Below are 14343 nucleotides of genomic sequence, written 5' to 3'. Positions count from 1 at the left end.
ACAAGAAACTCCTTTACAAAACAAGCCAATGGAAAACTAGAAACAACTTGCCGAAGACCATAAGAAAAAAATAGGAGGATTTGAAAATAGTGCATAGTTCAAACTATTGTTTTATCCCTATTATTCAAATTTTAAAACTTTTAATGATGGTTCCTCTCGGATTCACATAATTTAACATACATCCCAATTTCAAAATTAATCATCCACCTCAAGGAACTGGCTTGAAAGACTGCAGTCACACTGAAGCTACAACTGTGACTATCACATCAGTTAATACAGATATTAACATTACAGTACAGACTAATAATGACTTTCTTATATTAAGTGCACAATATCATAAATAAAAATAAATCATAATTAAAGTGCATATTTTCTTAAACAAATGAAGTGCACCATAAAAACAATCCAAGACCTAGCTAGAAAAACCCAATAGAAAACAACAACAATTCACCCTTGTAAACATCACTAATGGAATTTAAACATTTGTGACTTTGCAGGAGAAAGCCTGGGAACACTACGGAGTTCAGTGTCCTTCAGACACAGTACTGCACAGAACGCAACGTTCATACAGATATCTTGTCATACTCTAATCACTTTGTTTAATTGCTGCCATACAGCATAGAGTTAATCACTCAACAGGAGATCACCAACAAGAGTTAAAAACTTTTTTTCCCCCCTAAGATAAGGCAAAACCATGACAATGAAGTGCACCTAGAAGTTAACTGAGAAACCCTCCATGGTATCTGGAACATGACAGCAAAGCCACTGAATTAATCACAGTCAGCACTGGTTACTCTATGCAAGCTGCTCACAGATTTAACCCTATACATACGACATGGCCATAGCCCTTTATAAAGGTAATAGTAGCAGTAAAAGTCCATATGATTGACTGGAAAAAGGGACCTAATCCTTCCCAAAAAGCAATGAGTTCTTATGCTTTAGTGGTTTTTATGCCTATAAAAATATCCACTAACCCAAAAGAATTACAAGATCAAAAAAATCCACGCTTGGTGTTACTAGGGTACATCTCTTCGACAGACTAGGTACGTAATTTTCTTTTATCACTATCCTCGAACCATATCAAGCCTTATCCAGTACGCAGGTCTGCCAGCTCCTTCATCCACATGGAAACCAGCCACAAATGACAGAAGCTTGGAATCTACAGGTTGATCTTAATTTATTTCTAGAGAACAGTATACATGCTGAATTTCAATGCATATATATTAGTTCACTTTGAGAGCTACATAAGAAGGTCAAAATGTGAAAAAGTAAGGATAGCAAGCCAAAATTTAAAAGAAATCTATGACCACATCAGTCCACTAAAACGTTTTTCTTTCTTTGCCTTCAAGGGTAGCTGCCTGCTGCTCTGCTAAAAAACTTCATAGCAGCTACAGGTTGTTTTTACAGCCCAGTCCCAGACAAGTTCAATACGACATGGATACCATCTGGCTGCTCTTGGCCATGAACAGAATGGATGAAGCCAGCAGGCTTTCACCTCATTCCACTACGGTGAAAAGTTTACCATTTCATTAATGTCTGTGGACTGTGTAGCTGGCCTGCCTGCTGATTCATCCCTCAGAGGTTTGGTAGGAGCATTCTCAGTGTTGCAAACAAAAAAGCCCACATGTGTACGTGCACAGGAAAGGACTTCTCCTACAGGAAATGCCCACATGTATGTCACCCCATCTGCTTGTACCTGGGCGCGGACTGTCCTCTTCATCACAGGGTGGAAAGCCAACGTCCCCGGCAGGCAATGACTACACAATCTTTAAAAGTTGAGCCTGCATCTTGTCTGGAACAATATCAAAAAGTAAACCTGGGGAGTGGGAGCAAGGCAACAAACCTACACCAAACAGGACAGTCTTTACTATGCAATATAAAAAAAACTAGAGTGAAAAGAGAATCTCCAAGGCTGATCAAGGTACATACAAGGAAAACACTTCAGAATGCAAACAACATCCTACATTTCATGCCGCATTTCTGAATCGTTTGTCTTTCAAAGTCCTTAAAATCTCAATTTTCAAAAAGGGGCCTGAATGCTACACAGCGCTCTGGTGTCACTGCCTGACGATACCCACTAAACTCTGCTAGGTCTCCCTCCAAACGCCCCAGACACCGCCAGCTACCCCAGCATACGCAGACAATAACGCCCAAAAGCACCGCTTCTCTATCTTCTGCCACCTCCAAGACTTGAAGCCCACATGTTAAGCCCTTCTGGAATCTATGAACACAGCAAAAATAAAAGGCAGAAGTTAGTGTCATTTTAGATGTTACTCTTCTCAAAATGCAACAATACCAAATTCCTGAACACTAAGCACAGCTTCCATTTACTGACAATTCTGTAGACTTGCCAATACCAGGTACTTGCACAAACACATGCCCAAAAGGTGGCTAACTCAGGACTCATAATCTGTGAAGTTTTACAACCATAATTATTTTTGTTTGGTTGGTTTTAAAAAAACCTTACCAAAAAAAAAAAAAGAGAACTTTTGTAGTTTGTTTGTTGAAATTAGCATTTTAAAATTAAGTCTATCATAAACATTTATAAATTGGCAGACATATTCAAATATAGAACAACTGATTACAAGAATTATCATTTTTGAAAAAAAAATAAAATCTGACTTTCATTACATATGTTATGAGAAACACACAGCAGAACACTTACACAGAGCTTAGCCTGCTGGAAAATCTTGCACATTCCAGTCACATAAAAGAGATCATATTAAAAGCACCTCTGACATTAGATTATGATTAGACACTCGGTGTTATCACAGTACCCTATCAGAAATCGAACTATATCCAGATTTTGTTCCTTATCTGTAGAATATTCCCAGATGCACCTCTAAAAACCGCTGTCGATATGGCTACACTTCTGTCTGTTTATTCCTCTGTAACCCAGTCTAGGAACCCAGGAGGAAATGTGCATATTAAGGAACAGGACAAGTTCTTAAAGTGATGTTAAGCTACTCGCCATTAAACATAGCACCCTTATACTGTGTGCTTCCCCAGAGTCTCAAAAAAGATGCTAAATACCTACAAAAAAACCCCCAACCTTCACCTACCACAGGTGATGTATTCTCTATGTATGAGATGACAGCTGATTAGAAAGACAAAACAGCGAATGTGAGCACTGAAGATTTTTCTATGTTAGAAAAAAAATACTCCTTTATCCAGCTATAATTTTATTAGACTGGGAGCGGGGACTAGCAGTCCCTTCATATCAACGTGAGGAGACTGGAACTATTCCAGCACCATTATACATAACCTAACCATATCCTCTTCCTTGTTTCCCACTAGTTTCCAGTTCAGAAAATCAAAAGCAAATCTTTGTAGCATAGATAAATCCTAACTGTTAATAACAGTTTCAGACTATTTCACAGTCACAACCACAGACAAATTTTAAGATCTCTGTAGTAACAGACCACTGGAAATCTTACTAACCTTAATCTCACTAAAATTTAGCCTTTACACTATAATAACAAAACTTTGTATTTGTAAGGCAAGAGAGCACAACTTCAGTCACTGCCATCCTCACTTCACATCTACTGATGCAGACTCAGAGATCTCAACCAGCTGCAGGGTTGCTGCCATTGCTAAAATTAGACCGGCTCCAAAATATCTTGGGTGACTGAGAACTGTGAATTTCATACGAGTAGGTTTATTTTGTAACAGATTGGCATAGGCAGACTTGGTAGCCTGCTTATAAAGGTAAAAACTGAAGTGTTCACATTAAACCTTGAAAGCTGTAAAATTATTCTGCTGTTCCAGGCAATTTCTTTCAGCATCTTCTATATTAAAGCAGGGGATGGAGCTGTACTTGATCTTGTTTCTTTATAAACAGGTTTGATTACAGACAATGAACAGATTTGGGAAATACCTCCCTTCCACAAAATTATACTACATGTGAAGATTTGTTACCTTAAAATAAGGAACAGCAGCAGCAAGGAGGAAAATCCCTGAAATAAAGAGGAAACAAACTTTTATTTATCTGCGATTGATTTACCAAGGCCACAGACACAAGGTTCTTTAGACTATGCCAAAAAAGACTCTGCCCTTTGTTTCATAAAGTCCAAGAAGAATGTTTGTGACTAACTATAAATGTCAAGATCATTAGCTGCCTGGCTTTCAGTAATCTTGTAAGTATAGATCATAAAGCCATAGTGTAAAAACACACTAACTACACAGTCCAGCTTAATCTGCATCACGTCTCTGTAGTGCTAAATCTGGCTAAATACTACACATTTGATAGGTGGAAAATTAGTATTAAAAGACAAAATATTAGGAAGCCTGTATTTCTTTTGAGTGTCTTTGGCGACAACCTCAGTTTGAAACACCAAATGCAGATCTTTTTCCAAACTACTGTAATGCATTAGGTTCACCTATAGCAGAAGAAAAAAAACCTACTGACTCCATGCAAGACCTATGAGAAGGACAATGGCTTAAACCCTGCAGTTATTTAGTTTTCCTTTTCTAGCTCATAACACAGTCAAATGCTTCCTCCCAAGCACACAGAAAGCCCAGATTTACCAGAGGTATCTGTTGCACAACAGAGCACATTTATTATAGTTGGAAAGTTGCCGAGTAGAAAAAACACCCTCACGAGAAGGTATAAGGACCAGAATGAAACTCTACTATGTCACCACGGGCTTCAACCTCATTCAGTCTGAAACGGAAAAAAAATCATTTTTTGCTAATGGAGCAGCTACACCTTTTCCCTCACTTCAACATCAGGCAATCAGGATTTCAGAAAATTACAGATGTCTTTATTCCAATCACTAAGAGAGCCTTGCTGCTTCCCAACAAGGAACAAGATCTCTAGTCAGCAGTCATCGTATCTGTTCCCAGGGAATCCAAGTCACATTCCACCTCCTTATAACTTTAAAACTGTGCATCCTATAGTGAGAACAGACAGACTTCTCTAGCGCTCCTTCTGTAGCTTAAGAGCATCTTTTGGATAAAGTTTTACACTGACATGTTTTTCCCACCACTGAAGTCATGCTAAAGATAGAATAAATGGCATTCAACTTGTAACAGTCTTTTGGTTGTTCTGAATTGAAGGTCAAATTAAAACTGGTGATTTGTCTACCTCTGTTTCTCACTTGCAGCATGACAGAATTTGGTGAAGGAACAACTGGTTATGCCATACAATGACTAGTTTTAATCAAAAGATATGGACATAAAGCTAACTTTGAAGTCTACAATGCCCTTGAGAACATGGCAATGACTCATACAGGAACTCTGTTTCAGGAACAGACACATTCAAAGACACATGCCGAAACCCACTGTCAGTTGCACTAATGATAATGAACCAAAGCAACCAACATGGCATTTTTGAATGAGCAAGGTGACAAACCTTAGCATGAATATGTGGTAATCCATGGAAGCATTAATACGGGTGAGAATTTTCTCTGAACACCTTTGAATTTGCAGAATCCACGAGCCACAAGATAAGAAGCACCTCTCAGAAAGAATCTACGTAGGAGTCAAACAGATAACCTCATGCTGCTAGAATTTCATGCATGAGTGGCCTTTGTATCATCATCGAGGCGCTCAGACCCCAACATACTGAGGAAGTGGGAGAGTCAAGGACAACTGCAGTCAGAGCAGAGTCCCAGCACTATGCGTGAATGCTTCCAAGTGCTCTAGTGAAGACGAGGAAAGAAAAGAGAGAAGAGACAAAAACCCTTCTGGCCACATGAAAAGGATTGATTCTTCCTGCAATTGATGCATGAGGAAACCAGATATATTGCTTCAAAATAGCAAAAGTGTCCTAGTTTACCTCCAGATGCAGTTTCCATTCCAGCAGATCTAGCTTCTGCCTCCAAGTCAATTGCCTATAACATTTATTTTCACTTGACTCTAAAAAGAAATCAATAGCATCTTCTACTTAAGCCAGCAGGGAATGAACAAAACAACTATCACACTGCACGGGAGGCTCAGTTTATGGGAACACATGTTTAAAGCCATACTGCCCGAGACTGTCCCCAGCTGGTACCTGTGCTCCGATCTAGCCCAGAACCCTCATCCTTAAGTGAGCGATCCGACACTCTCAGCACGCACAGCAAGCTACAGCTGTTACTTTGCCTGTTGGAAAAGCCGACCTCAGTGTGGTTTCATCTACAAGATGAATGACCCTAAAATTTTTCAAAATCATGAACTTCATAGAAAACCAATGACAACTGAAGGAGAAATAAGCAGTTATGCAGTACTCTCACCTGAAAATACTTACTTAAAAACTGCTAATCCCAGAAAAGACAGAAGAAAACATGACCAAGGTCCTTCAGATATACGCTATTCCAGTAATCTCAGCTCCTCCAATCTTTCTCACAACAGGAAAAGTCAGTTCTGCTTTCCAATTAAAAAAAAAAAAAAACACACATAAAAAACCCCACTCCTCCACTGCCACCCCCAAAAAAACAACCCACACTTATAGACATCAATTTTGCAAAGTTAACACTATCTCTATATTCCCTTCAGTCTTGTCAGATATGCTAATATTTCATAAATTCTAAAAAAATACACTGCTAAACTAAAGCATTGTGCTCCAACAGAACAGTGTTAGAACATATTAAGAAATTCAGATACAGAAGTTAAGTACCAGTTGATTTAAACACTATAACAAGGTTTCTGTGCTCTTTTTCTTCCCAAATCTGTTGACACAGCTGAAGTTCACAAGATGTATAATAATTTCTAATGTCATCATGACTAGCATTTTTTTCTGTCAGTCATCTAACTTATAGCCAAGTGATCCATGTAAACCAAGTCCCCAGAGCTGGGACGTCTTTTACAAACCCAAATTATTTAGATACAGGACACTCATAAGTCAACTCAAAAGAAAAAATTTTTTGTATTTGCTGTACGAGCAGAAATTGTTCTTCATTTCCTAAAGTCACATGCCAAGTTAGCCAATTTATTGTAAAAGCAGTTTTCCTGAACGAATTTCAGTATTCCTTCAGGCAAACACAGTTATCGAAACAAATAAATCTTTTTAAGTTCTAATACTTTGTTTCAGTAAGAAAGACCAAAAAAAAAAAAAAAAAAGCAGCCTGTGTCAGTTTTTGAATGCCAGCAAAGCTCAAGAAACATCTTTGGAAGCAAAATATAAGAGCTGCCAATCACTTCCACTAACGATTCCTTCCTCAATCATACATATGGAGTGTATCATCGCCTGAACCGTGCGTTAAGGAACAGTGAGCACATGCAAACAGAATCTTATTTTACAATGTAGAACTCCACAGCCAAAAATAGAGGACGCAGACATGGGTCAGAAGGCATTTATGCAAATCATGAGCTTGATTAAGACCACAGAAGACACAAAACACACCTTTTCAGTATGTATTTTCAAAAGACAGGGGAAAATTCAATGTTACTAACAAATGTCTAATGAAATTTAGTTAGAACATTCCATAGAAATTCCAGTTACTTGTGCAAACACATCTATAGCATTCTGAATCACAACAGTTTCTGGGGCTTGAGGTTTTTTGTTTTGTTTTTAAATCCTGCATGATGTGAAAATACTTATCTTGAAAGCAAATTTATGAAAAAAAACTTTACAACACTTCTACCTACAATACAACAGATTAGGTTGGATGACGCATAAATACACCAACATATTAAATTTCTATGTCAAGTACTTCACATGAGAATTATTTAGCTTCTGACCTAGCCCCTGTTCTACTTTGCTTTGCACCCTCTAACCAAGTGGGGGCTAGAAAGCAATCTCTTCTTCCCCCTCAAGCTCTTACTTCCTTTTCCTGCAGCACTATGGGAAAACTCTTAGCCCCCTCACTCCGTAACAGCAAACTCCTTATCCTCTTCATCTCTTTCAAAAAAAAATAAACACTACTAAATCTTGAGAGGTTTTCCTTCACAGCTTATTACAGGCTAATTTATGCGCGAGTCTTCCTCTGCAACCTTGGCAAAAATCTTCACCTGTTTCTGTCTCAAATAAACACAACCTCTTCCACATCTCTTCACCTGCACTCACCTCCTTTCTTCCTCAGCTCCTACCACCACCACACCTTTGTGCTTACCGTAGAAGGCAACAAAACCCCAGCTGATGCCATTTGCTTTCTGAAGGCCACAGGCTCTACAGCTCATTTCTGCACTTGACAGAGAAACAGAAGAAAGGACAAAATAGCCATGGGAGAGACCATACACAAGAGCCTGTGGGAAGCACTAAAAATTACTCATCACCACTTGCACTCTCCTCTCTGGCAGGCAGTAGGCCCACGGCACAGTTGCACTAGCAGCACTCCACAAGGTACACTTAGGACATACTAACGTTATCTTCCTAGATTGTGGGTTTTTATTAGAATGCATCACAGACAACTAGTTAGACAGGTTTGGTTTAGTTCTGCTGCTCCTTCTCACATAGATTAAGCGCACTCAGAGGTAACAAATATTTTCAGGATTCACAGGTAAATCTAGTATTTAGGTTTACTTAGCTGTTGAGAGCGAGGCCTGAACACCTTCAGCCATTCTGCCTTCCTTAAGACAACAAATTGCATCAAGAAAAAAAAAGTTATGAAAGCAAGGAGCAAAACCAGCTTTTCAGACACCATAACTAGTAGACATCTTGCTGCAGAGAAAGGTAATTGTGCAGGATCACATGCACTGCTTTCTGACTTATGTCAGTATTTCTGTGATTTAGCCTGTCACGGGATTACATTAGTAAATAGCAACTGCAGCTGAAAACTCAGATTACTTATATTCAAGACAATGTCAAACAGAGGAAATAATGAGATGTAAATACATAAATTATTATAGACTATCAGGCATCTTACAAGTACGTACTTGCCTTGATACATAACACTCCAGTTTCACATTCAAGAGAGTATAATCCTTGCCACATCGAGTTGCTTCTCTCTTAACAGTAAATGTAACTGCAGCACACATGTACCCATCCCCCTGTGATTTTACCGCCAACACTATTCATCTGTAGCATTTAGCCAACCTGAGTGCAAGTTTCATTTCCTGACACACTCATGTCATACTTCAGTAACTTCAGTTCTGCAGAATACCAATACGGAGAGAACAGTCCACAAAGCATTGCTATATAAATACTGATTTAAGAGAGAATAAGCAGACCACCTTTGCCTCTTCTACACTTAAAAGTTTTCTACCGCTACAGTGATTTCAGTCATGTGATCAGATGCAACCTCCGAACAACATAACAATATTAGCAGAAACCCCAACCACAGCGAGTCGCCCCTGTTTTTCCAATAGAGCCATGCCTCACAGCACGCTGCTTTCTCTCTCTTAATATTTGCCCACTCCTGCTTCAAAGAAATAAGATTCATCATACAGAAAAACTAAAACAAAAGGTTACGTGGCCAGGACCAGAGCCAGCATTCCTAGGCCAGATTATACAATTGCCATGGCTATGTGCTTCCCCTTCCTGGCTCTTCCCATGCCCTAACTTTCACTCGACTCTTGCATGGACTTGGATGCTGTAAGCACCACAGATCTGCACTAAGAACTTTACATTTATGCTTCTGCACACCAATACCAGTTCAAGGAGGAAAACAGACTCCTCTTTAGTTACAAGCTTACAGTACTCAAAAACGGCAGTGGAGAGGAGGGGGGAATGGAGAGAAGATTTGTCTCCCCTTCCTATGCCTGTACTTTACAGTGACATTTTTGGACTTGCATCACTGTTGACCAGTTTCCAAAAGGGAATTCCACTTTGGCAGCTAAGGTCATGCCTGTTTTATACCAGTTCTGGTGTTTGAAAGTTACCGATACATTAGCAACAAAGTAATCTGACAAGTTACAAATAGTGACATTCACCTTTTTTTTAAAAAAAATAGTGTATTACTATATTAGCACATAAACCTACACACTTTATTCAGCTGATACATTGTACAGTACAGGGCAGCGCCCAACCTCTTCTGCTTGCCAAAGGATGACATGGCATGAGACCTGCAGAGGCAGCACCTGCTGCTGAGCAGGCTGGGGAGCCTGGGAGCTGCCCAGGGTGCAACTCCTGGCCCTTCTGCTGCCACCGTCTTGGAAGCTTCATCGCTCTGTACTCCCGTCATCCCCTCCGTAACATGATTAAAAACATATACCTGCTTTTTAAAAAGTGTTTTGAAACATACAGATTAAAAATATTACCTTCATAGTCACTTGGAAATTAAAAAAAAAAAAGTTGTTTGCTGCCCAAACCCAGGTACCAGGTCAGAGAAAAATAACATAGCCATAGCGTGAGAAAGCAGCCAGCTCAATTGTTTAAGGTAAGCAGAACCAGCAGTAAGTAGAAAGGTTTTATTCACACGAAGACTTCAGCTTTTGCAAGTGTTACATCTCCTGTCGCTGCTGCAGAACGAAGAACAGAGTGGCCTATCTTCTGCTCGACTCGTGCATCCCACTATTCCTCGCGCGCTGTTGCCTAACCAACAGCGGTACCTTTTCAGCTTGCCAGCTTGTCCAAACATCCTCCTGCAGGTGAGCTGACATCCTGGTGAAGGAACAGAAGTGCTTTGTCGTGGCCTGGCCTGACAGACTGATCTGTCCTGAACAGTAAAGGGCAATAATTCAGGCATATACAACAAACAAACAGAATTTCCAGCCCTCGCTACATCCTGAGAATTGCCTCCCATGTGATAAGGACATTCACAAAGTGAAAAAACCAAGCACAACATCGTGGCTTAAACTGTGATCAAAGAAGCAGCAAGGAATGGTAAGGCATGAAACTAAAATCACACTTTCCTAACCATGACTGGAAAAATTGTATTCTTTGTTTCACCGGACAAATGTGAACAAGAGTCCAAAAAAACGTTAGCAAAAGTCAACACGACATCTCGAGGCAGTACACACACAGAAAAATCATAACAGACTTTCCAGCTATATAAAGGGCTAAAAACACTGATGACTGAATTGCAATCATGAGGCTTGCATCGCTATTTCCCCCCTCAAAGCCACTGGTCCAGTTTTTGTGTACACTGAAATAAATCATTAGACAGCATCTATAAAGACCTATTTTCTAGCCCTTCTGGACTGTAAAGATCTTAATGAAAATTTCACAAACCCAGGTGCCTCATTTAGCTAAATGCATAACACAGGTAATACCTCTAAGACCTCATCAGACCACACAAACACTACTGAAGTAAATGGAAGCTGCAGGTGCTCAACATCTTTAAAAATATGCTCACGCAGTGCATGCAAATGTCACACTAACATTGTTATGACTGCCTATTTAAAAAAAAATTTTTAACGTCCATAGAAATCAATCAGCTTACTAGAAACATGCCCAAACGATATTCTGCTCTAGGCTGAAAATGCCAAACTAAGCTATTACTTTGCCGAAAACAAGCCATTCACGGAGATCTAAACAGTACAACCACTTTTCTTCCACAAGCATTTTATCAAACAGCTCTCCAAGCTTCATGTAAACACATTTTACTATTTCATAAAGTTTAGATGCCAAGTTTTTGAAACGTGAAGTGACAGGCTCTCAGTGGAATTTCTGCAGAGCTACAAGGTTCTTATTGCCCTCAGCCTCTCGAGACTGTAAACTGATTATAAGAAGCAAGTAGCCAGAATCTTTTTCTTTTATATAGGAATGCTTGCAAATTTGAAATACTGAAACAGTCTCTATGATCAGCCAAAGAAGAATTCCTTTACACAAGGCTCAAAATCCCCAGTGATCAGCACGCTATAAATATGCATCACTGCTGGCTTTCTGTTGCCAGCACTGGAAGAAGTTTCTCTCTGTCATTAAGGACTCCTTAAAGTTAAGAACTAACGCTGAATGTCCTCCACCCCGCAGAGATATTTTCATAAGAAAATCACCCTAACTGTTTAGGTTTTCACATTTTTTTTTCCTAACTTGTTCACATCTTACTTTCACCCAAGGTCCTAAAAGTTACAGAAAAACAACTGAGAGAACTCACCAATGTCATAAAAAGGAAAACCAAAAAAAGGGATAATAACCCAGTTTCCAAACCTCAAAGTAAAACCTCTCAGTAGATATTACAGTTGCATTTGTGCCATGTTATATTGCATTTCAACCTATCTGACTGCCTACTGAAACTTTGCACTTCCATTTACCAGTTAGTTTTCTTATGGCTCAAGGTCTCCCTTTGATTATTCCCAGCTCTGACACCTTAGCTATCTTTTTATCACATTTACTTTTGCTTTACTACCCATTCGCCTTTATAATACTGTTCTTATTGTAGGGATTTTGAATACATGTCCTTTATGGTCCTTTGTGGCATCAACGCAATTCTTGCAACAGCTTTCCATTGCCAATGATGGAAATTAAACTGGTAAGTTAGACATCCAACTTCATTTTTTTCATAAAACGGTAAACTCAAAGCTCTGCCTCTTTTACACTGCAAGCAGGAATTTTAGAATTACTGTATCAAAGAACGACAAAAAAAAAAACAAAAACATTTAACCAGCATTTTGGGTGGTTTTACTACCACTTCCTCTCATCTATACGGACAATATAAATAAAGTAACACTTAAAAAAAAAAGAAAACACAACTACTAAACCCACAAATATTAAGAAGAGCTCAGCAGCAGCTGTAACACCCAGGAAGGCTTTAACATTTCCTTTTCAAGTCAGCTACGCTCTAGTATTCTGTAGGCTGCGCAGCAAGCCATTCCGAATCAGAGCTCACCTCCCAGCATTTAATCCTCCACCTGCATTAGCGTGCTACTTCCCAGTTATTAATCACTTTGATACCACGTCCTCTTAACTCAGAGTTTAAGTTTTCAAGGCACACATGAACGCAATTTACTCCTACAGAAAAATCCCCGGCCTTCCCAATGAATCTAAAGCAGCAGCGTCCCATTAACCGCTTCCAGAACTTCATTTTTATAAAGTTGCCGTTCTTTCCCCCATACTCGGTCTTGTCTTGTTTGAAAGTTTCGGCTGCCTATGACGGAAGGCTGCTACCCCCCGGCCTCCTTGTCAGGAAGGCATCACCTCCCATCTGCAAGCCTGTTTTAACCAAACTCCACAGCAGGTTCCGCACACTCCTACGCGGGCAACCCGCGTCCCTGCGGTGCTCGCTCGAAAAAACCGCGTAATGGCCGCGGCTCCGGCAGAACAGGGTCGCATGCGGAGCCCGCACCTGCACCGGAGCCTTGCTCGGGCCCCAGGGCTGCTCCCCCTCTCCACAGCCGCGCCGCGGGCTCCCCACCGCCCCCTCAGCCCCCGGGACACCCACCCGCGGTGCCAGCTGCCGCGGCCCCAGGGAGGGGGGGGGGGGCTCGCTCCGCCGGCAGGCGCGGGCTCAGGGGCTGCGGACGGGGGCGAGGGGGCTGACAGCAGCCGCCGGCCCGCCCGGCTCCGGGCTCAGCACGGCACCGCGGGCCGGGGCCAGACCGCCGCGCTCCCCGGGCCCGAACGGGAAAAGCCGGGGAGGGGGGGGGGCGCGGCCGGTAGCCGGGCGCCTCCTCGCACCGAACTTGGCCCCCATCCCCGGCAAGTTCTCGGCGGGGAATGTCACCGCGCCAAGGCTGCGAGCGGTGACGTGCAGCCCCGCCGTGCGCGCAGACCGCGGGCGATCCCAGCGGCGCAGCCCGCTGACACGGCGCCTCCCGCCCGCCGCGCCGCGCCGGCGGAGGGGGCAGAGCGGGACGCGCCAGCGGGGCCCTCGGCCACCGCCGCCGGGGGAGCGCTGCGGCCGCCCGGACGGAGGGAGGGAGGGGACCGCGGCGGGACCGCTTCCCCCTCACAGGACGCCGGGGCTCGGCGGGCAGCCGGGCCGCGGGCCGCCCCCCGCCGCAGGGCCGGGGCAGCGGGGCCCGCTCCCGACGCGGCCCGGGCGGGCTCCGCGCTCCGGTCCCCGCGGGCGGCCGGAAACTTTCCGGCGGGGGGGGGCGGTGGGGGCCCCGGGGGCCGTTGGCGGCGGGGCCCGGCCCGGCGGCGCGGCGCGGCCCTTACCCGTCCTTGCGGCGGGCCTTGTAGACGTGCCCGTAGGTGCCTCTGCCCACTTTGCAGCCCTCGTACTCGAACAGGTCTTCCACCCGCTCGCGCTCGGCCGCCAGCTTCGACTTGAACTCGTAGTCCATGTCTCGCCCATGGGCGGGGAGGGACGGGCAGGGGACGCGGCGGCCGGATCAGCACCCCCGCCTGGCGGAGCCCCCTCCCGGCGCCGCCATCTCCGGGGCTCGGCGGGGGCGGCGGGCGAGGGACGGTGGTGTTGGGGGGCGGGGGGGGGACGGTTTGTTTTTGTTTTGGTTTGGGGCTTTTCGGCGGGGGGAGGGGGCGCGCTCCGCCGCCACCCGCTTCAACTGGGCTCCTGGCGGCGCGGCGCGGGGGATGCCGGGAGTCGTAGTGCGGCTGCGGGCGCCGGCCCCGGCGCCGCGGGCGGGACGCTGTGGCGG

General features: G+C 43.3%; 1 protein-coding gene across 3 annotated transcripts in view; it reads right to left on the bottom strand.

Annotated features, from left to right (window-relative positions):
• CDK19 (cyclin dependent kinase 19) overlaps positions 1 to 14127 on the bottom strand; it is a 133460-nt gene extending 119333 nt beyond the window's left edge. Inside the window, exons 1-2 of one of the 3 annotated variants that reach the window (XM_075414212.1) lie at positions 6230 to 6288; positions 3919 to 3956 (exon numbers count right to left, since the gene is read on the bottom strand). Coding sequence is in view for 1 of the 3 variants with exons in the window: in XM_075414211.1 (XP_075270326.1) it covers positions 13901 to 14028 (128 nt within the window). In the remaining 2 variants the exon portion in view is untranslated. Of the gene's footprint in view, positions 1 to 3918; positions 3957 to 6229; positions 6314 to 13900 lie in introns of those variants that run through there. The other 2 variants (XM_075414211.1, XM_075414213.1) reach the window with 2 other exon arrangements.
• Between the last annotated feature and the right edge of the window lie 216 nt (positions 14128 to 14343).

This window comes from Opisthocomus hoazin, chromosome 2 (genome assembly GCF_030867145.1).
Source record: "Opisthocomus hoazin isolate bOpiHoa1 chromosome 2, bOpiHoa1.hap1, whole genome shotgun sequence".
NCBI lineage: Eukaryota > Metazoa > Chordata > Aves > Opisthocomiformes > Opisthocomidae > Opisthocomus > Opisthocomus hoazin.
This window is presented reverse-complemented; position numbering and strand designations above follow the sequence as displayed.